General features: G+C 40.5%; 1 protein-coding gene across 4 annotated transcripts in view; it reads left to right on the plus strand.

The window, feature by feature from the left end:
- Positions 1-22865, plus strand: part of LOC117553144 (chloride anion exchanger-like) — a 35119-nt gene extending 12254 nt beyond the window's left edge. For 3 of the 4 annotated variants that reach the window (XM_034226956.1, XM_034226957.1, XM_034226960.1), the window contains 17 exons: positions 269-429; positions 3312-3476; positions 5608-5760; positions 6812-6894; positions 8607-8754; positions 8945-9058; positions 11759-11836; positions 11925-12020; positions 12885-12991; positions 14798-14867; positions 14982-15074; positions 15193-15288; positions 15866-16093; positions 18542-18596; positions 19506-19651; positions 20021-20080; positions 21875-22865. In XM_034226956.1, the coding sequence (XP_034082847.1) occupies positions 269-429; positions 3312-3476; positions 5608-5760; positions 6812-6894; positions 8607-8754; positions 8945-9058; positions 11759-11836; positions 11925-12020; positions 12885-12991; positions 14798-14867; positions 14982-15074; positions 15193-15288; positions 15866-16093; positions 18542-18596; positions 19506-19651; positions 20021-20080; positions 21875-21895 (1874 nt within the window). In that variant the 3' untranslated portion in view covers positions 21896-22865. The remainder of the gene's footprint in view (positions 1-268; positions 430-3311; positions 3477-5607; positions 5761-6811; positions 6895-8606; positions 8755-8944; positions 9059-11758; positions 11837-11924; positions 12021-12884; positions 12992-14797; positions 14868-14981; positions 15075-15192; positions 15289-15865; positions 16094-18541; positions 18597-19505; positions 19652-20020; positions 20081-21874) is intronic. The other variant, XM_034226958.1, reaches the window with a different exon arrangement.
- Positions 22866-24646: the final 1781 nt, after the last annotated feature.

Raw genomic sequence — 24646 nt, forward strand, 5'->3', positions numbered from 1 at the left:
CCATAACTAGCAGCTATTTTAAAGAGTACCTGACCTCCCTTTATATTAATAGAACAATAATGTCATTGTTAGCTAATGAATGTTTCCATGCTGAACAACAGCAACATGACAACGTTGTAGAAAGTACAGGTATTTGTGTTCAAAATGAAGAAGTCAAAGTAAAAAGTCATCAGAAAAAATAAGTAGTGGAGTAAAGTACTGATACCAGAAACATGTACTTAAGTACAGTAACGAAGTATTTGTACTCCACTACTCCCCCCCTCTGCAGGTCCGTTCCCGGTGTTGTGTCTGATGATCGGATCAGTCGTCACCCGGCTGGTTCCAGATGTCGGTCCGCCTGCAAACATCACGGGGTTTGAAGGCCTGTCGATGGACGATCAGAGGGTCCTGGTGGCCTCTTCTTTGACCTTCCTCGTCGGCATCATGCAGGTGAAACGCACTACAAATCATCCTCTTTCCACACTGTACAACATCATCCATTATAATAATCCTAAATTAAGTGTATAAGGGCATGAATCCCCTCCAGAAGTAGACATTCTTTTTGGGGATTTTGACCACAGCACTGTGCACACCCTGAGCTATACAGGTGTATGCTCACATAAACCACCACATCCTTATCATTAAATCAACATCATTGCAATATATTGTCCAAAATACAACCTCCTAAGTATTCAAAATCTTTACAGCCATCATGCATTGGAATATGCATCTAAATGACCTTAAAACATGCACAGTCTTTCCCTCTATGCTCCTAATATGCAAAACATGCATATTGATAAAGCACTCTTGACATAGTAAAACATTTATTGATATATTATTACTGGAGTGTATTTTATAGACTTGTACTTTGATCTGTTTTTGTGCGATAGAGACGACGTAATGTTATGTTTGAAACTGCTCAAGGACTGCTGATAGATATGAGATATTAGCTCAAATCTGGCATAGATCTTCAATTGAAACTACATTTCATTTAACCAGAGGTGGGAAGTAGTAGAGTACAAATACTTTGTTACTGTACTCAAGTTCATTTTTCTGGTATCAGTACTTTACTCCACTTCTTATTTTTCTGATGACCTTTGACTTTCTTACATTTTGAACACAAATACCTGTACTTTCTACTTCTTACATGTTGAACTCAAATACCTGTACTTTCTACTTCTTACATGTTGAACTCAAACACCTGTACTTTCTACTTCTTACATGTTGAACTCAAACACCTGTACTTTCTACTTCTTACACTTTGAACCCAAATACCTGAACTTTCTACTTCTTACATGTTGAACCCAAATACCTGAACTTTCTACTTCTTACATGTTGAACCCAAATACATGTACTTTCTACTTCTTACATGCTGAACACAAATACCTGTACTTTCTACTTCTTACATGTTGAACACAAATACATGTACTTTCTACTTCTTACATTTTGAACTCAAATACCTGTACTTTCTACTTCTTACATTTTGAACTCAAATACCTGTACTTTCTACTTCTTACATTTTGAACTCAAATACCTGTACTTTCTACTTCTTACATGTTGAACACAAATACCTGTACTTTTTACTTCTTACATGCTGAACACAAATACATGTACTTTCTACTTCTTACATGTTGAACTCAAATACCTGTACTTTCTACTTCTCACATGTTGAACACAAATACCTGTACTTTCTACTTCTTACATGTTGAACTCAAATACCTGTACTTTCTACTTCTTACATGCTGAACACAAATACATGTACTTTCTACTTCTCACATGTTGAACACAAATACCTGTACTTTCTACTTCTTACATGTTGAACACAAATACATGTACTTTCTACTTCTTACATGTTGAACTCAAATACCTGTACTTTCTACTTCTTACATTTTGAACACAAATACCTGTACTTTCTACTTCTTACATGTTGAACTCAAATACCTGTACTTTCTACTTCTTACATGTTGAACACAAATACCTGTACTTTCTACTTCTCTCATTTTCCAAACAGCTGGTTCCTTTAGTCTGAATGTGTGTTTGATGCGTGATCATTATTCTTTAGAGTCATTGCGTGCCTATTGATTTGAACACGATCCGTGTATCCATCATTTCCTGGTCTTCTCTAAAGAAGAGGGACCAATGGAAACGTTGTCATGTTGCCGTTGTTCAGCATGGAAACATTCATTAGCTAACAATGACATTATTGTTCTATTAATATAAAGGGAGGTCAGGTACTCTTTAAAGCAGCTGCTAATTATGGGTACTTTTTACTTAAAGGTCCCATGTCATGGCCATTTCTACTGATCATAACTCCATTGTTGAGGTCGACTAGAATAGATTTAAATTGTTCAATGTTCCAAACTCACATTGGTTTCTCATACAGCATCTCTGTATAGTATGTGTATTCACTCTCTGTCCTAAACGGCTTGTTGGAGCTCCTGCCCCCCCCCCTCCCTATGAGCCCACTGTGCTCTGATTGGTCAGCTCGCCCACTCTGTTCTGATGAGTCCACCACCGTTACAGCTGAACATCAGTGATTATGTGTTACAATAGCGTTTGTTAGTAACCAGAAAGTGACACCAGTAATGACGAACAGATGAGAATTCTGCGTGGGGTCTGGGTGCCGTGTTGGCGGGACGTTGCGTGGCTCGCTGCTGTGAGGAGCGGACAGTGTGAGCTGGGTTACTGGGGTAGTTTCCTGGTTGCTGCATGGGGTCTGCGAGACAGCGAGACATCACGAATATCAGCCTGAACTCAGCCTGAGCACCATGGGCGCGGGAAGGGGGGGTGCTGAGGGGGCTGCAGCACCCCCATCTGCGAGGCTCCACTAGCACCCGTACCCACCCCGCACCTCCAAACGCCGTGCACCTACAGTGTAAGCACATCACAGTTTTGCCGCTGAGTGTGTGTGTGTGTGAGGAGCTCCACAAATTGGTCCATTGGGTCGTTGTTACGTCACTTGGTTCCCGGAAGAGTTAAATGGAAAAAGAGAAACCTCCAACGAGGCGTTCTGGGGCAGCACAGACAGGTCTTTTCTGTGTTAGAGTTTTACTCGCTACAGAGTGTACTTTGAGGGTTTGTGACTCTGCAGAAAGGTTACATGCAGAAAAAGCTACATAACACACAAGGGGACGGGTAATAACCGGAAAAACATGACATAGGACCTTTAAGTACATTTCGAAGCCCATACTTCTTTACTTTTACTTGAGTAAAGAAGTTTAGTCAGTACTTCTACTTTTACCAGAGTATAACACCAGTATCTGTACTTCTACTTGAGTAAAGGATGTGTGTACTTTTGCCCTCTCTGATCACAACCCCTCTCTTTCTTCCAGCTGGCGATGGGTGTCATGCAGGTTGGTTTTGTTGTGATGTACCTGTCCGATACTCTGGTGTCCGGCTTCACCACAGCCGCTGCCGTCCACATCCTGGTGTCCCAGCTCAAGTTCATTTTGGGATTAACGGTTCCTGGCATCAGCGGACCTCTCTCTCTCATATATGTAAGTTCAGACCATCTCTCTCTCTCTCTGATCACAGTCAATCTTCAAAGGTTTTAGAAATGGCAATGAAATTCTTCTGACCTGAGCTCATCCAACAATGAAAGCCTTCGAAATCTTTGTGTAGCCTTCACCGAACTTGAGCCTTCCTACAACTTTATCCCAGAGGTCTTTTGAAAGCACTTTTCCAACCATGGTGATTTGTTTGCAGTACCATGCACTACTAGTATTGGAATCCTCTAGAAACAGCTGGTTTTATTCTCAAGTAATCAAAATCACTTAAATTGATGTCAGGTGGGGGACCATTGGCCTGGTGTTTGATCTGGAAGTTGATTGGTTAAACCTGAGCAAGTTTATAATGGTTTACTCCAAGGGGCTGATCACTTAACAAACCGGTTATTTCACTTATACATTTTTATTAATTGTCCAGAATTTATTTTGCTTTGATTATGAGGGTGATAATGTGTACATACAGCTAAAAAAAAAGTAAGATTTAATTTATTTTAATTTCCAGGGTGTAATGTGACAAAAGGTTAAGATTGTCACATGATGACTTTCTATAAGCACTGCATGATAAAATACAAAAAGGTCAGGGAGCATTTCAAAGATTCAAGGCTTTTATTGTCATGTGTACATAGGTACAGTGTAGATATGTCAATGAAAGTCTTAGGTCACCGGCTCCTCCAACAGTGCAACACAATAAAACTGATAAAATACTACAAGAAGAGTCTATATAGCCTACAAGTAATTGGAATATGATAGCAATAGCTCACGACAGGCCGTGGTATATGCTCATTATATCACAGTTAAGGGGCGTGGTTCGGCCCGACGCATATTGTGGCAATATGAAAGAAGAATACACACTCTAATTTAAATAGTTTTTATTAGTAAATAATGATGTTCAAAATAAAATAGTCCCTCCGTTGCCTTCTGCACGAAACATAGTGTGAGGTGGTGTGAGCGAACATATTAGACAGAGAGCGTTGATCGATTATTTGGCTATTTATTTACTTTAATGTGTATGCTGCCGTTTATTGTGCAGCCACTGAAAACCTGTCCAGCATCAGTAGCATGGCTTACGTGGTTACGTGTATAGGTTGAGGTTGTTCTAGGGGCTGTTGATTGGCGTGGCGTGAATATTGCTCCACTTTCTCCGGTCCCCGAGATTCGGCTTCCAGTAGCTCTGGAGAGAGCTTTCGCACCTGTGGCCACTAACAGTCATAATTTCTCTGCTTTGTTTAAAGACCCGCATCAGAAAGCTTTTGAATGGTGGTACTTTTCCAGTTGGTCTACCTGCTCTTCACATAGCTCTGCATGTCGTCGTTTAGGTGCTTTTTCTGGAGATAAACACTGCTCAATCCACTCCTCCACAGTAATATGGGCTCAGAACAGTCTCATAATACACACATGCACACAGAAGGATTCAAACTTGTATTTCATGATCCACACTTGTGTTTTTCAATGCACACACAAATGTGTTCCGTTTCATATACATGTAAATAAAATCCAATTACAGAAAAAGGTTTTACATATGTATTTTTGATCCTCACATATTTGTTTTCCGTTTAAATCCTCTGAACAGCTTTCTGTGCACGGATCGCTGTGCATTCGTGTGTGGGTTTTTTGAGACTCCCCTGACGGTCAGCCGATTCGTACTTGTAATTTTTTCTATCTATAGCCAATCAGATGTCTCCTCCATTCTAAGCCAATCACATCAGCGCGCCCCCACGAGGGTATGATTTCTTGCGTTCATGACGTAGCGCTTCATGTACGCATTTTTAACCTTAACATTTTAACCTTAAATGTTTCCATCTTAAGCTTTGTTAGTTAGTTAGTTTCGTAACGTACGTAACGTACGTAATGTAACAGCTGTAACGGTTGTAGCTTTTTCTCAGACGCGGAGGGATACTGACTTGTGAAAAGTAACTACAATTCTACCTGTAATATACACTCATTATATCACGGCTAAGAACCAATCAGATTGCTTGATTTGACTTGTCCGTTTTATAATAGATAAATAATTGGTAAGTTGCAAATAGATAATTGTTATGGATGTTCTTTCAAAAGTGCAGGTGTTTAACAGTTTTATGGCTATGAGTCCTGCATCTGTTTGACCTGACTTGTTGTTTTTCAGACGCTGGAAATCATATTTAACAAGATCACCTCCACCAATGTGTGTGACGTGGTGATCTCCTTGGTGATCATGGTGGTGGTGTTCATCGTGAAGGAGCTGAACGACAGATTGAAATCCAAGTTGCCGTTTCCCATCCCTATAGAAGTTATCATGGTGAGAAACGTAACGCAACACGATCCTGAAGCATGTCTCTAAAGCAGGGGTGTCCAAACTTTTTTCACCGAGGGCCACATACAGAAACATATACGCTCACTAGGCTAGGCTAGGCTAGGCTAGGCTAGGCTAGGCTAGGCAAGGCAAGGCAAGGCAAGGCAAGGCAAGGCAAGGCAAGGCAAGGCAAGGCAAGGCAAGGCAAGGCAAGGCAAGGCAAGGCAAGGCAAGGCAAGTTTATTTATATAGCACCTTTCAACAAGGCAATTCAAAGTGCTTTACAAAAAGGAAAGACATTAAGAAAATGGCATTTAAAATCAGTCATTAAAAAGAAAAGATAATAAAATAAACATTAAAAGAAAAATACATGATAAAAGTTACAGTGCAGTTTAAGATGTGAATAGTTCAATTAAAAACTAGAGGTATTTTGCCTCATAAGTTAAGTTTTAAGTCAGCAAACTCAATCAAATGATGCTTGTTACTTGAATATGCTTTAAGAACCTAAATCCCAGCTCTCCAGATGGTTTACTTTTGTTAGTTATAAGACGTGTTAGCAGCTCATCCCTTAAAACAGAAGCTTCAGATTGATTATAACAAGAGGAAATATGAAGGGTTTATTTCAAGCTTGCTATGTAAATAAGTCATTGGGCTTTTTTTCTTATCAACTAAGATTATGTTAGAACATGTTTTCAACTTTAATTGACAAAATTGGGCTTATTAACACATGAATACTGTGTAATATATTTGAACATATATATTTAAGAAGCACAATATAAGACAAGCAGAAGTTTATTATACTTAAATCATTACACTTTTTGAATTTGCTGAGGGCCGTTTCAAGATGGTCCGCGGGCCGCATTTGGCCCCCGGGCCGTAGTTTCGACACCCCTGCTCTAAAGCCTGAGGAGTAATAATGATACCGCTACTGTTTATCATTAATCAGATCTATGACGTTCTTTTATGACCCGTGTCATTTCAAGGTAAACTACTCACTAACTAACTGTAAGGAGTTAATAAAAAGTGTCCTGATAATTTCTGTGTTTGTCTCGTTCAGACGGTCATCGCATGTGGAGTTTCATACGCGTTTGACTTCAAGACAAGATTTGGCATTGAAGTTGTCGGCTTTATTCCACAAGGGTAAGATTTTTGATTAATTAATTGATTGATTGTGCTGCAGCACAGGCGGTGTGCGAGATATAAAGAGCTTTTTGAACATTAAAGCATGTTACAGTAGAGACACTAAATACTAATATGAACCTGAAAATGAGCAGAATATGTCCTCATTAAAGATCACCTATTATGCAAAATCCTCTTCTTCATGTCTCTTCTACATCAACATGTGTCCCCTCTTCTTCATGTCTCTTCTACATCAACATGTGTCCCCTCTTCTTCATGTCTCTTATACATCAACATGTGTCCCCTCTTCTTCATGTCTCTTCTACATCAACATGTGTCCCCTCTTCTTCACGTCTCTTCTACATCAACATGTGTCCCCTCTTCTTCATGTCTCCTCTACATCAACATGTGTCCCCTCTTCTTCATGTCTCTTCGACATCAACATGTGTCCCCTCTTCTTCATGTCTCTTCTACATCAACATGTGTCCCCTCTTCTTGATGTCTCTTCTACATCAACATGTGTCCCCTCTTCTTCATGTCTCTTCTACATCAACATGTGTCCCCTCTTCTTCATGTCTCTTCGACATCAACATGTGTCCCCTCTTCTTCATGTCTCTTCTACATCAACATGTGTCCCCTCTTCTTCACGTCTCTTCTACATCAACATGTGTCCCCTCTTCTTCATGTCTCCTCTACATCAACATGTGTCCCCTCTTCTTCATGTCTCTTCGACATCAACATGTGTCCCCTCTTCTTCATGTCTCTTCTACATCAACATGTGTCCCCTCTTCTTGATGTCTCTTCTACATCAACATGTGTCCCCTCTTCTTCATGTCTCTTCTACATCAACATGTGTCCCCTCTTCTTCATGTCTCTTCTACATCAACATGTGTCCCCCTCTTCTTCATGTCTCTTCTACATCAACATGTGTCCCCCTCTTCTTCATGTCTCTTCTACATCAACATGTGTCCCCTCTTCTTCATGTCTCTTCTTCATCAACATGTGTCCCCTCTTCTTCATGTCTCTTCTACATCAACATGTGTCCCCTCTTCTTCATGTCTCTTCTACATCAACATGTGTCCTCTCTTCTTCATGTCTCTTCTACATCAACATGTGTCCCCTCTTCTTCATGTCTCTTCTACATCACCATGTGTCCCCTCTTCTTCATGTCTCTTCTACATCAACATGTGTCCCCTCTTCTTCATGTCTCTTCTACATCAACATGTGTCCCCTCTTCTTCATGTCTCTTCTACATCAACATGTGTCCCCTCTGTGGAAAGAGACTCTGAAAGTTTCAGGAACAAAGATTCTCTCTCTTTTTGATCCATTTCTATAAAAACCTGTCTGAAAATGAGCTGATCAGATTTTGGCCACGTTATGATGTCATAACGATGTTTTGTCTTGTGTAACCATTAGCCAATCAGGAACCAAGGTAACCCCCCCCCCCTTATCACCTGAATCTCCTCCTAGAGCACCATTGAGTTCTTTGTAACCAAATCTCTCTCAGAGGGGCGTGGGGAGGGGCTCCTTATTTTCATCTGTAGTAACAGACATAGAATCAGCACTTTTGAAACAGGGCTGAAACAGAGGGGATTATGGGTAATGCTGCAATGATGTGTTTGGTGTTTCAGCCAATCCGAGACATGTTCTGTATATATCTGAGAGCTATAATATATCGATGAAAAACAGTATAATAGGGGACCTTTAACATTAGGGTATATATCTGTCTTCAGGTACGAGCCTCCGATGGCCCCAGACCTGGACATCTTCCAGGAGACGGCAGTTGAAGCTTTTCCAATGGCCATCGTGGGATTCGCTGTTGCCTTCTCCGTGGCAAAAGTGTATTCTGTAAAACATGACTACACCATAGATGGAAACCAGGTGTGTGATAATGCTGACATGTACACAACGTTGGGAGGAAGTACTCAGATCCTTTACTGAAAGTACAAATACCTTTGTCTTAAAACACTTGAGTAAATGTACTTGGTTACTTTCCACCACGTACATCTACATCACAGTAAAAGCTACAGGTCTAATCAGGGTTTAAATAAAAATACGTGTTTTTCTGTAGGAGCTGATCGCTTTCGGAGCCAGCAACATCTTCGGAGCTTCTTTCAAGTCTTTTGCTGCGAGTACAGCTCTGTCCAGGAGCGCAGTGCAGGAGAGCACAGGCGGCAAAACACAGGTAAAATAATATATAATAATATACTTTTAATTCACGTAGATTCTAACCCTTGAAAAGATTCAAATCTGAGACAAAATCCATCAAGTTTGAGCCATGGTGATCCCATGTTTTGTTGCATCAAAGTACTTTGTAGCATAGTAAGATATTTGGGGGGAAATTTGGAAATATTGAGTTGCTTTCATGTCAAGAGTTCAGTTGAGTGTTACTTATTATTAAAATATGTAACTTTAGCAAGAACCAGCAGCCAGTTAGCTGATCTTAGCACAAAGACTGCAAACAGAACAATGTAGTTTGACTTTTCTTTACAAATTAGACAAACTAAATTAAACGTGTGGATTAGCGAGCTTTAGAGGTGCTGTCAGGTGGACTTTGTTAGCTTCAGAGAGAGCCAGACTTGTTGTTTGAACAATGTTTTTTAAATTATAACTCATTAATTGTGCTTTATTTCACTAAAACACATTTTAACTTAAGTCGAGGTATGTTACATTACATGTCACTAGACGCTTTTATCCAAAGCGAGGAGCAATTTGGGGTGACTGTCCTCAGGGACACAACGACATGCTGACTGCAGTGGGGTTCGAACCTGTGACCCCGATCTGAACAACAGCGCACAACCCACTGCACCACACGCCTCCTTGTTCAGAACAAGTTCAAAATCGTTCAGTTGTCTCAGAGTGGCGTGGAAACCTGTTCGCATGAGTTGAAGGGTTTCGAGTTAAGCTACATTTAGCATGATGGGAAAAGCCTATTAACGTTGGTTTTCTCCCGATGTTACCGAGAACCAAAAATGAAGATAATTTGCTTCACTTCTGCTAATAATCTCACAGGGTTGAAACCTGAGAGAAAACCTTCTTACAGAATAACTACATATTGTATTTGCTATTTTTCTGCTTGGGGTTTCCATACACCTCAACTCCATTGAAGCACACTGTATTCAACATGTGTGGCACCGAGGGAAGATTGTGGTTATTAAAATATGTCACTTTGGCAGGAACACACAGCCAGTTAACGTAGCTTAGCACAAAGACTCAAACCTTTTTTCATGAATTAATTTGAAAGTGTTAAAGGTCCCATGTCATGGCCATTTCCACTGATCATAATTCCATTGTTGAGGTCTACTGGAATAGATTTATACTGTGCAATTTTCCAAACTCACATTGGTTTCGCATACAGCATCTCTGTATAGTATGTGTATTCAGCAGTATTCACTCTCTCCACTAAACGGCTCGTTGTAGCTCTTGCCCCCCCCTCCCTGTGAGCCCAGTGTGCTCCGATTGGTCGGGACCAGTCGGGACGTTGTGAATCGCGCTGAGCTCCGTGGAGGTGTGATTTCCTTGTTTAGCGATACACAGCGAAACACAGCCAAACTCACGCTGAGCACACACAAAGTCACAGCCGAAGTAAAAACAATAAGTGTGGCTTGATATTGAGAAAGAAAAAGGTTGATAAACGCTGTGAGAATGGGTCTGCAGAGAGAACGGGTCTGCAGAGAGAATGGGTCTGTAGAGAGAATGGGTCTGTAGAGAGAATGGGTCTGCAGAGAGAATGGGTCTGCAGAGAGAATGGGTCTGCAGAGAGAATGGGTCTGCAGAGAGAATGGGTCTGCAGAGAGAATGGGTCTGTAGAGAGAATGGGTCTGTAGAGAGAATGGGTCTGTAGAGAGAATGGGTCTGCAGAGAGAACGGGTCTGCAGAGAGAATGGGTCTGCAGAGAGAATGGGTCTGCAGAGAGAATGGGTCTGTAGAGAGAATGGGTCTGCAGAGAGAATGGGTCTGTAGAGAGAATGGGTCTGCAGAGAGAATGGGTCTGTAGAGAGAATGGGTCTGTAGAGAGAATGGGTCTGTAGAGAGAATGGGTCTGCAGAGAGAACGGGTCTGTAGAGAGAACGGGTCTGTAGAGAGAATGGGTCTGCAGAGAGAATGGGTCTGCAGAGAGAATGGGTCTGCAGAGAGAACGGGTCTGCAGAGAGAATGGGTCTGTAGAGAGAATGGGTCTGCAGAGAGAACGGGTCTGTAGAGAGAATGGGTCTGTAGAGAGAATGGGTCTGCAGAGAGAATGGGTCTGCAGAGAGAATGGGTCTGCAGAGAGAACGGGTCTGCAGAGAGAACGGGTCTGCAGAGAGAACGGGTCTGCAGAGAGAATTTCGCCGCGATCCCAACTGTCTGTTATCAGCCTGCAGCAGGGAGGAGAGATCAGCAGAGCTGCATGCACTGAGTGTGAGAGGAAGTCCGTGGATTGGTCAATTTGGACCAATCAGCGGGGGCTTAACGTAACGGCTCCGCGGATATAACGTAACGGCTCCACGGATTGGTCCATTTCGTTCCGGGTACGGATGACATCATGCGTACCACAAATGGACAGTGACGTATCTCCAATGAGGCGTTTTGGGGAGGTATTTTCTGTGTTAGAGTTTTACTCGCTACAGGGTGTACTTTGAGGGTTTTGACTCTGCACACCGTTCATGCATACAAACCTTCAAGGGGACGGGTACTAACCGGAAAAGCATGACATGGGCCCTTTAACTACCGATCTTTTGGATGTGCTGGTTATGTGGACTGAAACCAACATCTTGCAGCATAACTACATCTTGTATTTTACATTTTTCTGCTTGGGTTTTCCGCACACCTAATCTCCATTGAAGCATTCAACACACATGGCACAGAGAGTGTTACAGCCATATACCTGTCCTGTCCTTTTCAGATAGCAGGTTTACTGTCAGCTATTATCGTGATGATCGTCACATTGGCCGTTGGTTTTCTCCTAGAGCCGCTCCCAAAGGTAAACCGTCTCAATCTACCGACATGCAGGTGAAGTCTCTGGAGTCTAAACTCAGTGAAATATAACCTTTGACCTCTTATTTTACCAGTCTGTGCTTGGAGCTGTGGTCATCGTCAACCTGAAGGGCATGTTGATGCAGGTTAGAGACGTCCCTTACCTGTGGAGGAGGGACAAACCAGACTGTGTAAGTACTCACAAAGACACACACCATGGTACAGATACAGTATCACTGTTATATGCAAATATATATATATATATATATATATATAATATAATCAGAAAGTACAATATATAATAGTTATTATCAACAAAGCATAAGAAGAGAGTCCAATTAGAAGCCTACAATATATTCACTTTGCCAAATATCTTAACAGGTGACCATTTCTCTAAATACAATTCCATCTTGGGTGTGGTGGCGAAGTCGATAGGGACTTGGCTTGGCAACTGGAAGGTCACCAGTTCAAGTCCCGGAAAGACCAAGTGCTACCGAGGTGTCCCTGAGCAAGGCACCGTTCCCTACACTGCTCCCCGGGTGCCGTACATAACGGCAGCCCACTGCTCCTAACACTAGGATGGGTCAAATGCAGAGGAACCGTTTTGTTACATAGTACCTGTACTACGTAATGACAATACATTTAATCTAATCTTGAGTTGTAGTTTCGTTGTTATAATTTACAACCTTAAGTCTTTGTGTCCATTGGTTTAAACAAACACTTTTTTTGTACAAAACAACCAACAATAAATAACTTTTACAACGACAATAAATAACAAGCATGAGTTAACAGGTCCGGCTCAGAACCATTCAGGGTTTGGTTTCTAAATAAGAGTTTTAGTTTAGATCAACTTAAATATTTCAGCTCATCATTACAGTTATTCCACAGACCTTTTGTTGAGATGCAATGAAGTTTGGAATTTGTCCGTAGGGATGTTTTTTTTTAATGCCGTTTCCTCTCAACATGTGTATGTGTTCTCTGCGTGTGAAAAGTCCCTGGACATTATGAGGTAATTATTGATTTGCGGTTTTGAACTTAACCATCCTCTCCATCAGGTGGTGTGGTTAGCTACCTGTATTGCATCCATCTTTTTGGGGCTGGACCTCGGGTTGGCTGTAGGTCTCGGGGTGGAGCTGATCAGCGTGGTGCTCAGGGCTCAGTTGTAAGTATCTGGATGCTTTCATTTTGATCTTACACACTCCCCCCCTGGATAAAGACTGCAGGTAGAAATTAGCCATTAGCAAAAAATCTGGCATAATTAATCTCTTTTCTGAGATGAATGTATTTGTATGCATGGTCCTTGTTGAAATAAATACATAATAACATATACCCAGTGACTGGCTGATGAGTGACCCCTTTATTATTCTAAATGTCCATAACGGTCTATTATATATATTGATATTTATCTGTCGCTAGTGTCTGTATATTTCTATACTCTCCAGAGACCCACCCATTCATTTTTGTCCTCTGTGGTGCACATTGGTTTTTGGTCCATTACTTTGAGGTTATACATGCCACAGCATTAAGTCCTGTATTCCTGGGCTTTTCAAACATATGACACATGTGGGGGTGTGGCTTTGAAAAAGATATTTTCATTGTATTTCAAAATGGCGTCCATCAACACAAGCACTATTCGTAGAAAGAGAAATGGTAATGGTTTGTAATTACCAGTGTTGTGAGTTCAATATTTTTAATTAATTATAGTAAGGGAACAGCTTAGGAGTTAGTGTAGTGAGTTTTCAGAACAGTGTAATTTGATCTAAAACTAATTGTGTTTATGAATCTCCTCTGAGCAGGACATGGGGATTTGCTAACTTTTTATCACAAAACACAAATGGAGTCCACTATGGGCCAAACTAACACGTAGGTTTCTGTAGGGTTCATGGCAGACGGATGCAGTTGGAACACATACATCAAGTGCCTCAAGTCAATCAGGAGAGACGGTTTTGATGCATATTTATTGCAGAGATACACAAATGAATGTAACGGTGATTTTGGCAATTGGGCCCCGTTGTGCAGGAAGTATCATTCGGGAGGGGAGAACCGATCCGATGAAACCCCCCGGGGTCTAGACACTGGTGGTGGTGAATGGATAGTTCGGTCGGTCTGAAGGGGAGGGGCTTAGCTTGACCCTGGATTCAGAGGGACAGGAGGTGAAAAGGGGGGGAGGAGGGTTGCGTCGAGTAACCTGAAATGACAGCTGTCAGAGGGGGGAGAGCAGACTTAAAAGGTTTGGCAGAGCGCTATGATAGGCTCTTGAGAATAGAGCGAAGTGATTGGTTAAGCTGGAGAGTGACGCCCCCGATCACTTATTGAGAGGAGAGAGAGAGTAGTTACATGGGAATAGTAAATGAAGAGTAAAGACGGTCTTCCTGGTTGAACTTACGCTGAGCTTCAAGTGTCAGATGTATCTCTGCATTTCAAAAAAGGATGGAGTACTACAAATGAGGGCTCAGTACTTGTTAGTCATTATGTTAATATCACCCTAAAGACTTGTGTGATAAAAAAAAGCGCTTTTCTTTCTGGGTCTCAGGAGGATATTAAAGCGTCTTTGAGCATTAGGAAAAGCGCTATAAAAATCCCATTTTTTATTATTATTATTATTATTATGACTGATCTATAGTGTAGTCAATTGCTATACTCCTTATAGTGTCCATGGTGTAAATACATCAGTTTGAAAATATACAGTATATACACATGTGACGATATAAACATAGTATATTATACTTGAATAACACTTTCTGCTTGTTGTACATTTCTGGTTAGATGCTAATTCGTTGTCTTAGTACTTGTACTCTGGCAATGACAATAACATTGAATCTAATTTAATCTGATCCAAACATTTGTTATATAGAATACACTTTGATATATGGCAGCATGCTCTGTTTGATAAATGTCTGTTTCAAGAAAGTCCATAGTGCTGCAATTATCGAATACAAAAACGTTATTCATTTTTATTTATTTTCAGCCCTCGCTGCAGTGTGCTGGCAAACATCAAAGGAACTGATATCTACAGAGACAGAAAGGACTATATTGATGTAAGTAACACAAGTTAAAGAGGCCCTGTCTTTTCCATTTACTGTAGTGTGTTATATAGGTTTGTGTGCATGTAAATGGTCTGCAAAGGCTAAAATCCTAAAAACTCTCTGCAGATATATGAGCCGGAGGGAGTGAAGATCTTCAGGATACCGTCACCAATCTTTTTTGCCAACATTGACTTCTTCAGGACCAAATTAGTGGAAGCTGTAAGTACAAAATATGGATGTATTTTCTCTTTTTTTGGCAGAAAAACTCAAATTAATATCTGAAACTTAACAATTTGTGTTTGTCCCACACATCTCATTCACACTAATGTCTCCTCAGGTTGGATTTAACCCGTTGAGAGTGTTGCGAAAGAGAAACAAAGCGGTGAGGATGATCCGGAAGCTTCTTAAGAAGGGAGACCTTCAGTGGACATCAGTAAGTAATGGCTTGGACCTCAGTGACAACAACAACACACTTTCACAATCGCCAATGGCTCAGTATATCCTTTTTTTTTTTTTACACTGTCATGGTTTACCCTACCTGCTTTGGTTTGAAATCTGTTCAGGTTTAGCAGTGATTAAATACATTTTATGACACAATAATGGACCTTAAACCTGCATTTTTTCAAATATCCAGCATTGGTTCAAGTCCAATTGTATAGAAGTCTATGACAAAATAACCCCATACTGTATCTGTCTTTATCTATTACCTCAGTAAATATTTTCCTAAGGGGGTTTCTGGTCTTAATCTCAAGTTCTGAGTCTTTTGTAAAACATCATGATATTTTTTTCTTTTTAAATGGTCCTATATTGAGTGAAATAAATTATTTATCGCGGTAGGCTTTAGGGCGGGGCTTCCTTATGATTGACAGGTGGCTGCCAAAGACTCTTGGATTCAGCTGCTCTTATTTTTTCACTAGACAAAACCACTGATTGCTAACTCACCCATCAAAGTGCTCCATTCAGCTATTTTAATGACTACAAAGTGCATGAACAGTGTCTTACCGTTACAGAAAGGCTTCACAAATGCGTCCTGTAGACCCCTCAAAGAGTCGGAGGATGAGAGCAACATTGAGGAGTTGGACCTGCCGACCGACTTTAAGGATCTTCCCACTCGGATCGACTGGAACGCCGATCTTCCCGCAAACATCAGCGTTCCCAGAGTGGATCTCCACAGCCTGATCCTGGACTTCGCTGCTGTCTCCTTCCTGGACATCTCCGCTCTGAAGGGACTCAAAACGGTGAGTTGCAGTTATTTCAATGGGCCCTACTTTAGTTTTTTTTGTGCATGTAAATGGTCTGCAAACACCTCCATTGGACTCCTTTGTTTACCCCCGTAACATAGTGACATCACTAAGTAAATAAGAGCTTTTTTAACATTAAACCATGGAGACATGTCACAGTAGAGACACTACTAATTACACCTGAACATCAGCAGGAGAGGACTCTTTAAAGTAGAGACACTACATACTGATATACACCTAAACATCAGCAGGAGAGGACTCTTTAAAGTAGAGACACTACTAAATACACCTGAACATCAGCAGGAGAGGACTCTTTAAAGTAGAGACACTACATACTGAAATACACCTGAACATCAGCAGGAGAGGACTCTTTAAAGTAGAGACACTACTAAATACACCTGAACATCAGCAGGAGAGGACTCTTTAAAGTAGAGACACTACATACTGATATACACCTGAACATCAGCAGGAGAGGACTCTTTAAAGTAGAGACACTACTAAATACACCTGAACATCAGCAGGAGAGGACTCTTTAAAGTAGAGACACTACATACTGATATACACCTGAACATCAGCAGGAGAGGACTCTTTAAAGTAGAGACACTACATACTGATATACACTTGAACATCAGCAGGAGAGGACTCTTTAAAGTAGAGACACTACATACTGATATACACCTGAACATCAGCAGGAGAGGACTCTTTAAAGTAGAGACACTACATACTGATATACACCTGAACATCAGCAGGAGAGGACTCTTTAAAGTAGAGACACTACATACTGAAATACACCTGAACATCAGCAGGAGAGGACTCTTTAAAGTAGAGACACTACTAAATACACCTGAACATCAGCAGGAGAGGACTCTTTAAAGTAGAGACACTACATACTGATATACACCTGAACATCAGCAGGAGAGGACTCTTTAAAGTAGAGACACTACTAAATACACCTGAACATCAGCAGGAGAGGACTCTTTAAAGTAGAGACACTACATACTGATATACACCTGAACATCAGCAGGAGAGGACTCTTTAAAGTAGAGACACTACAAACTGATATACACTTGAACATCAGCAGGAGAGGACTCTTTAAAGTAGAGACACTACATACTGATATACACCTAAACATCAGCAGGAGAGGACTCTTTAAAGTAGAGACACTACATACTGATATACACCTGACCATCAGCAGGAGAGGACTCTTTAAAGTAGAGACACTACATACTGATATACACCTGAACATCAGCAGGAGAGGACTCTTTAAAGTAGAGACACTACATACTGATATACACCTGAACATCAGCAGGAGAGGACTCTTTAAAGTAGAGGCACTACATACTGATATACACCTGAACATCAGCAGGAGAGGACTCTTTAAAGTAGAGACACTACATACTGATATACACCTGAACATCAGCAGGAGAGGACTCTTTAAAGTAGAGACACTACATACTTATATACACCTGAACATCAGCAGAGAGGACTCTTTAAAGTAGAGACACTACATACTGATATACACCTGAACATCAGCAGGAGAGGACTCTTTAAAGTAGAGACACTACATACTGATATACACCTGAACATCAGCAGGAGAGGACTCTTTAAAGTAGAGACACTACATACTGATATACACCTGAACATCAGCAGGAGAGGACTCTTTAAAGTAGAGACACTACATACTGATATACACCTGAACATCAGCAGGAGAGGACTCTTTAAAGTAGAGACACTACATACTGATATACACCTGAACATCAGCAGGAGAGGACTCTTTAAAGTAGAGACACTACATACTGATATACACCTGAACATCAGCAGGAGAGGACTCTTTAAAGTAGAGGCACTACATACTGATATACACCTGAACATCAGCAGGAGAGGACTCTTTAAAGTAGAGGCACTACATACTGATATACACCTGAACATCAGCAGGAGAGGACTCTTTAAAGTAGAGGCACTACATACTGATATACACCTGAACATCAGCAGGAGAGGACTCTTTAAAGTAGAGACACTACATACTGATATACACCTGGACATCAGCAGGAGAGGACTCTTTAAAGTAGAGACACTACATACTGATATACACCTGAACATCAGCAAGAGAGGACTCTTTAAAGTAGAGACACTACATACTGATATACACCTGAACATCAGCAGGAGAGGACTCTTTAAAGTAGAGACACTACATACTGATATACACGTGAACATCAGCAGGAGAGGACTCTTTAAAGTAGAGACACTACATACTGATATACACCTGAACATCAGCAGAAGAGGACTCTTTAAAGTAGAGACACTACATACTGATATACACCTGGACATCAGCAGGAGAGGACTCTTTAAAGTAGAGACACTACATACTGATATACATCTGAACCTCAGCAGGAGAGCACTCTTTAAATACATTTAAAAAATAAATCTTCTTGACCTTCCCTTCAGACGCTGAAAGAGCTGATTCGGGTTGAAGTCGAGATCTACATTGTGGCTTGTGATAGTAAGTATTAAACTGCAGTTTTTAAAGTCATTGCAATTGTTAATTTAACTTCTAGCAGACACTTAAACACACGTTTATTGTGTGTATCTTCACAATAAAGTATCTTCATGTGTTTCTAATAAACTCTAAATGTATAATTATTGCACACTTCACTTTTCCAGTTCCTTACAAAATGTAACAAATGTATAACCTCAAATATTTTCTACCGCAAGTTGCTTATGCATTAATTGTCCTGCCCAACAATGCACTCCAACCGATGCATCTGTATTCCTTACTTGGTTATGTCTGGTATCAAAATGCAATTAAAGAAACAATTTGAACTGGAAAAGATTGATTTAAGGAACATTTCTTTTGAACTGATACAAGCTTTTTAGGAGCGTGTTGCTTTTAGAAGAGATAGATAGATAGATCTTTAATTTTGTCATTGTACAGGTACAACGAAATTACAATAAACTCAAGGTGCCAACACGCAACAACAAGACACTATAAAAACAATAAAAACAATAAATGGGACTTAAAATAGACATGATAGGGAATATGTACATAAATAAATAATAAATTAATTAAATTGCACGATTCCCCTCATATTGCACAGAAGGCTTATATAACTTAAATATTAGCGTTTAGTGCACATATGGCCCTGGGGAAAAAACTGAACTTGAGTCTGTTTGTCCGGGAAGACATGGTACGGAAGCACCTGCCTGAGCGCAGCCGTACGAAGTGCTCGTTACCCGGGTGGTTAGGGTCCTTGAGGATTTTGACTGCCTTCTTAAGGCAACGAGAGCTGTACAGTACCTCCAGGGAGGGGAGGGGGCAAGATAGTGGCCAACATGCAGGACTGATATAATCCTTAGTGTCATATATTCTGTTAGTGCTTTGACTAACCTCTTCCCTCTTTCTTCCCTGCAGCTTACATCCTTCAGAAACTCCACGACTGTTCCTTCTTTGATGATGAAGTTCTCCCGTCGATGTTCTTCCTGACGCTGCATGACGCCATGCTGCACATCCTCCAGAAACATCCAGAGTCCACGGAAGAGAAGTCTCACTACGACAAGGTGAGGAAGACACATTGAATTTGTTTGTTTCCGTTAACCGTCAAGTGGGAAATAAGTATTTTTTGTGTGTGTTTCTCTTAGTATCCTAAGATACTGTTATGTTTGGCTGTGAAAAAAAAAAAATAATTATTATGATTATGAAGGGCAGACCATCTATTTGTATTTATTTGTTTTTTTTAGAAAGGGGCAGGTCACATAAGATGTTATTCTTCTCCCTGCTCCTTTTCGCTCAATGGTAGAGTCATGTTTTGTGGCAATTATTGTACATTTGGTTTTGCGTACCATGAGCGGGACAAATACAAATGAAATGAAGTTAAAACAAAGCGCTGGGCATACAGAATATACTCACCTCTTTATGTTGCTCTGCAGATAATAACATCAGTCACAATTCATCACCCTGGAGGCAGCTTGAGGAGCAGAGATCGACACGTACGTATCTGTTTTTGTAACCATTTCCTTTTATGTATTGGTTTATTTTAACTAAACACACCTGAGTCCCATCTCGATTAGACAGAGCAAGGGCGTTGACTGCCTTTTTGTTTTAAAGACTGCTACACTACCAATAGCTTATGTTTTTTCCCATTCACTCGCAAAGAGTAGAAGTCAATGGGAGGCGAATGTACATTTTGCACAAGTGTGAACATGACTTAAAAACCAGGCTTGGAGAGTAACGGATTACAAATAACTGGATCATGTAGTCAGGGTACAAACACTGTATTATCTTACAGTTACATAAAAGAGAGATTACAACATTGGGGATTACTGGCAGGATTACAATGATATGTCGTAAAGCACATGCATACATTTAAAACAAGTTAAACAAGTCTCAAGTGAAACTGTAGTTCATCTTGTGGTTCATCATTATGACCTCTACTTCAAAGTGGAAATGTCTCCACCTACTGCAAGTTTGAAACAAAAACTGAGCTTTGATTAAATGTTCTCTTACTGTTAGCCAACAGACCACTTCCTGAATATGCTTAATAGAAAGCAGGTTTTTCTAAAAAGCAAAAACAAAGACAAACTGAGCAGAGGACACATTTTTGATAATAAATATGTTGTTCTCTTGTCTTAAAGAAGTATTGATATGTATTTTCACTTGTATTCATCTGCATTGCATTTGATATTGAGGTAATCCAAAAGCGTTACATTGCTTTTATATTTTGATACTCAAATGTACTTTAATAGTTACTGATTACAGTAATTAGTAATTGTATAAAGAAACCCTCCCAAACCTGATTGAGACAAACAGTAAACTTAAGGTCCCATGTCATGGCCATTTCTACTGATCATAATTCCATTGTTGAGGTCGACTAGATTTATATTGTTCAATGTTCCAAACTCACATTGGTTTCTCATCCAGCATCTCTGTAAAGTATGTGTATTCAATCTCTGTCCTAAACGGCTTGTTGGAGCTCCTGCCCCCCCCCTCCCTGTGAGCCCAGTGGCCGTCTGCGAGACAGCGAAACCCAGCTTGAAACCAGCCCGAGCACACACGCACACCCGCAGCCTGGCTGGGAGTTTGTGTGTGTGCTCACACACCGACTCCCAGCCTCGCCGCGTCCCGCCGTCTCAGGGAGGAGAAATCGGCAGAGCTGCAGCTGATAAAAGATTGAGTGTGTGTGTGAGGAAGTCCGCGGATTGGTCCATTTGGACCAATTCATGGACTTAACCTAACGGCTCCACGGATTGGTCCATTTGGACGGATTGGTCCATTTGGGTATGGGCACGCCACTGTACCCGGGAAGAAAACAATGGAAAAAAAGAGAAATGTCCAACGAGGCGTTCTGGGGCAGCACAGACAGGTCTTCTCTGTGTTAGAGTTTTACTCGCTACAGGGTGTACTTTGAGGGTTTGTGACTCTGCAGACCGTTTACATGCAGAACAACCTTCATAACACAAGGGGACGGGTGATAACCAGAAAAGCATGACATGGGACCTTTAATAATGGTTAATAGTGAGTTAAATGAATGATAAAAGCTTGTTAGTAAAGTCCTATCGATCTGCTACATCCGATTTGAAAATGGGAAAACTAGCAGGTGATAGAGTATTTGTATCGCTCCGAGTTCAGGAAATGAGGATGCCAGCAAGCAAAAACAACAATTGCAAAAATATTCCTGTATTCTGAAAATGTATAAATATAATGCTAAGCTATGATGGCTAATTGTCTTAGCACATAGCTTCTTCCTATGTGTTTTAGAATAAAATGTCCTACTCCACCCACAGGCTCCAGAGACCAAGTTCTAACTTCTGAACGAGAAGAGGATTCCTTGGAGAAAACACCAACAAAAAAAAGACCAAAGAGTAAATGTTTTACAAATCAAGCTGTACAAAACACTGATGTAACGACACACTGTCTTTGACGTTATACCTTCGATGATCTGAGTTTACATATACAGTGTTTACTGTAGTGTAGGAAAACTAATTTCATGGTATTGATGGTTTTTTTATACTGTATAGTGAATTTGTAGAAAATGTAGGTGCAATATATATGTTTTTTAGTATTTCCTTGATAATGAGAATGAACTGACTTCTCGGCACACGGGGAGCAAAGCAATGTGAAAAAGTGAATGAATGTGCAGCGACTAAATATTGTATCTCTCTAAATTATCCCAATCAATGTTTCTGTGTGTGTTTTGTAAAATATTAATTCCCCAAATGTCCACCTTGTTTTGGGAGCTACCCTGATACTGTTCAAAGATACAGTACATTTACTCAAGTCCTGTACTTAAGTATAATTTTGGGGGTACTTGTACTTTGAGTATTTCCATTTTTTGCTACTTCTACTCTACTACATGTATTTGACACTTGTCACTTTGTACATGAATAACATGTTGTTGTACTTATATGATATACATTTCCTACTGCTGTTCTACACAACATGTGCTCTATAATGACGAGTTATATCTCATCTTATAATCATACAAAAAGTCTTTCTGACAATGAGTACTTTTACTTTCGGTACATTTAGCTGATTATACTTCTATACTTTTACTTAAGTAGAGGATTCAAGTACTTTTTTCCCACTAGTACACAGTAATATAATACAAAACACAACATTGACCTTATATCACCTCCACAAAGTTTCAACACTTTTTTTAAATATAGGTAACCAACCTCAAGTGTCTCTTGCCTTCATAATGATTATGGATTCAATGAACTTACCCAACAGAAACATACTTAAAGAGGCCCTATTCTGCTTTTTGGAGATTTCCCTTTCCTTTAATTTAGCACTCTAGCGCTCCAACACATTGTATGTGATAGGCTAAGAGGCGGGAAATCTCTAAGCGGTTGACCAATCACAACAGAGCCGGCCAGCTAACCAATCAGAGCAGACTGGGCTCTGGTTTCAGACAGAGGGTGAAAAGAGGTGCTGCAGCACAGACAGGATGAGAACAATAAAGAGCTTTTTGAACATTAAAGAATGGAGACACTACATACTGATATACACCTGAACATCAGCAGGAGAGGACTCTTTAAAGTAGAGACACTACATACTGATATACACCTGAACATCAGCAGGAGAGGACTCTTTAAAGTAGAGACACCACATACTGATATACAGCTGAACATCAGCAGGAGAGGACTCTTTAAAGTAGAGACACTACATACTGATATACACCTGAACATCAGCAGGAGAGGACTCTTTAAAGTAGAGACACTACATACTGATATACACCTGAACATCAGCAGGAGAGGACTCTTTAAAGTAGAGACACCACATACTGATATACAGCTGAACATCAGCAGGGGAGGACTCTTTAAAGTAGAGACACTACATACTGATATACACCTGAACATCAGCAGGAGAGGACTCTTTAAAGTAGAGACACTACATACTGATATACACCTGAACATCAGCAGGAGAGGACTCTTAAAGTAGAGACACTACATACTGATATACACCTGAACATCAGCAGGAGAGGACTCTTTAAAGTAGAGACACCACATACTGATATACAGCTGAACATCAGCAGGGGAGGACTCTTTAAAGTAGAGACACTACATACTGATATACACCTGAACATCAGCAGGAGAGAACTCTTTAAAGTAGAGACACTACATACTGATATACACCTGAACATCAGCAGGAGAGGACTCTTTAAAGTAGAGACACTACATACTGATATACACCTGAACATCAGCAGGAGAGGACTCTTTAAAGTAGAGACACTACATACTGATATACACCTGAACATCAGCAGGAGAGGACTCTTTAAAGTAGAGACACTACATACTGATATACACCTGAACATCAGCAGGAGAGGACTCTTTAAAGTAGAGACACCACATACTGATATACAGCTGAACATCAGCAGGGGAGGACTCTTTAAAGTAGAGACACTACATACTGATATACACCTGAACATCAGCAGGAGAGGACTCTTTAAAGTAGAGACACTACATACTGATATACACCTGAACATCAGCAGGAGAGGACTCTTTAAAGTAGAGACACTACATACTGATATACACCTGAACATCAGCAGGAGAGGACTCTTTAAAGTAGAGACACCACATACTGATATACAGCTGAACATCAGCAGGGGAGGACTCTTTAAAGTAGAGACACTACATACTGATATACACCTGAACATCAGCAGGAGAGAACTCTTTAAAGTAGAGACACTACATACTGATATACACCTGAACATCAGCAGGAGAGGACTCTTTAAAGTAGAGACACTACATACTGATATACACCTGAACATCAGCAGGAGAGGACTCTTTAAAGTAGAGACACTACATACTGATATACACCTGAACATCAGCAGGAGAGGACTCTTTAAAGTAGAGACACTACATACTGATATACACCTGAACATCAGCAGGAGAGGACTCTTTAAAGTAGAGACACCACATACTGATATACAGCTGAACATCAGCAGGGGAGGACTCTTTAAAGTAGAGACACTACATACTGATATACACCTGAACATCAGCAGGAGAGGACTCTTTAAAGTAGAGACTCTACATACTGATATACACCTGAACATC

The sequence above is a fragment of the Gymnodraco acuticeps genome, unplaced genomic scaffold, assembly GCF_902827175.1.
Source record: "Gymnodraco acuticeps unplaced genomic scaffold, fGymAcu1.1, whole genome shotgun sequence".
In the NCBI taxonomy this organism is placed as follows: Eukaryota; Metazoa; Chordata; class Actinopteri; order Perciformes; family Bathydraconidae; genus Gymnodraco; species Gymnodraco acuticeps.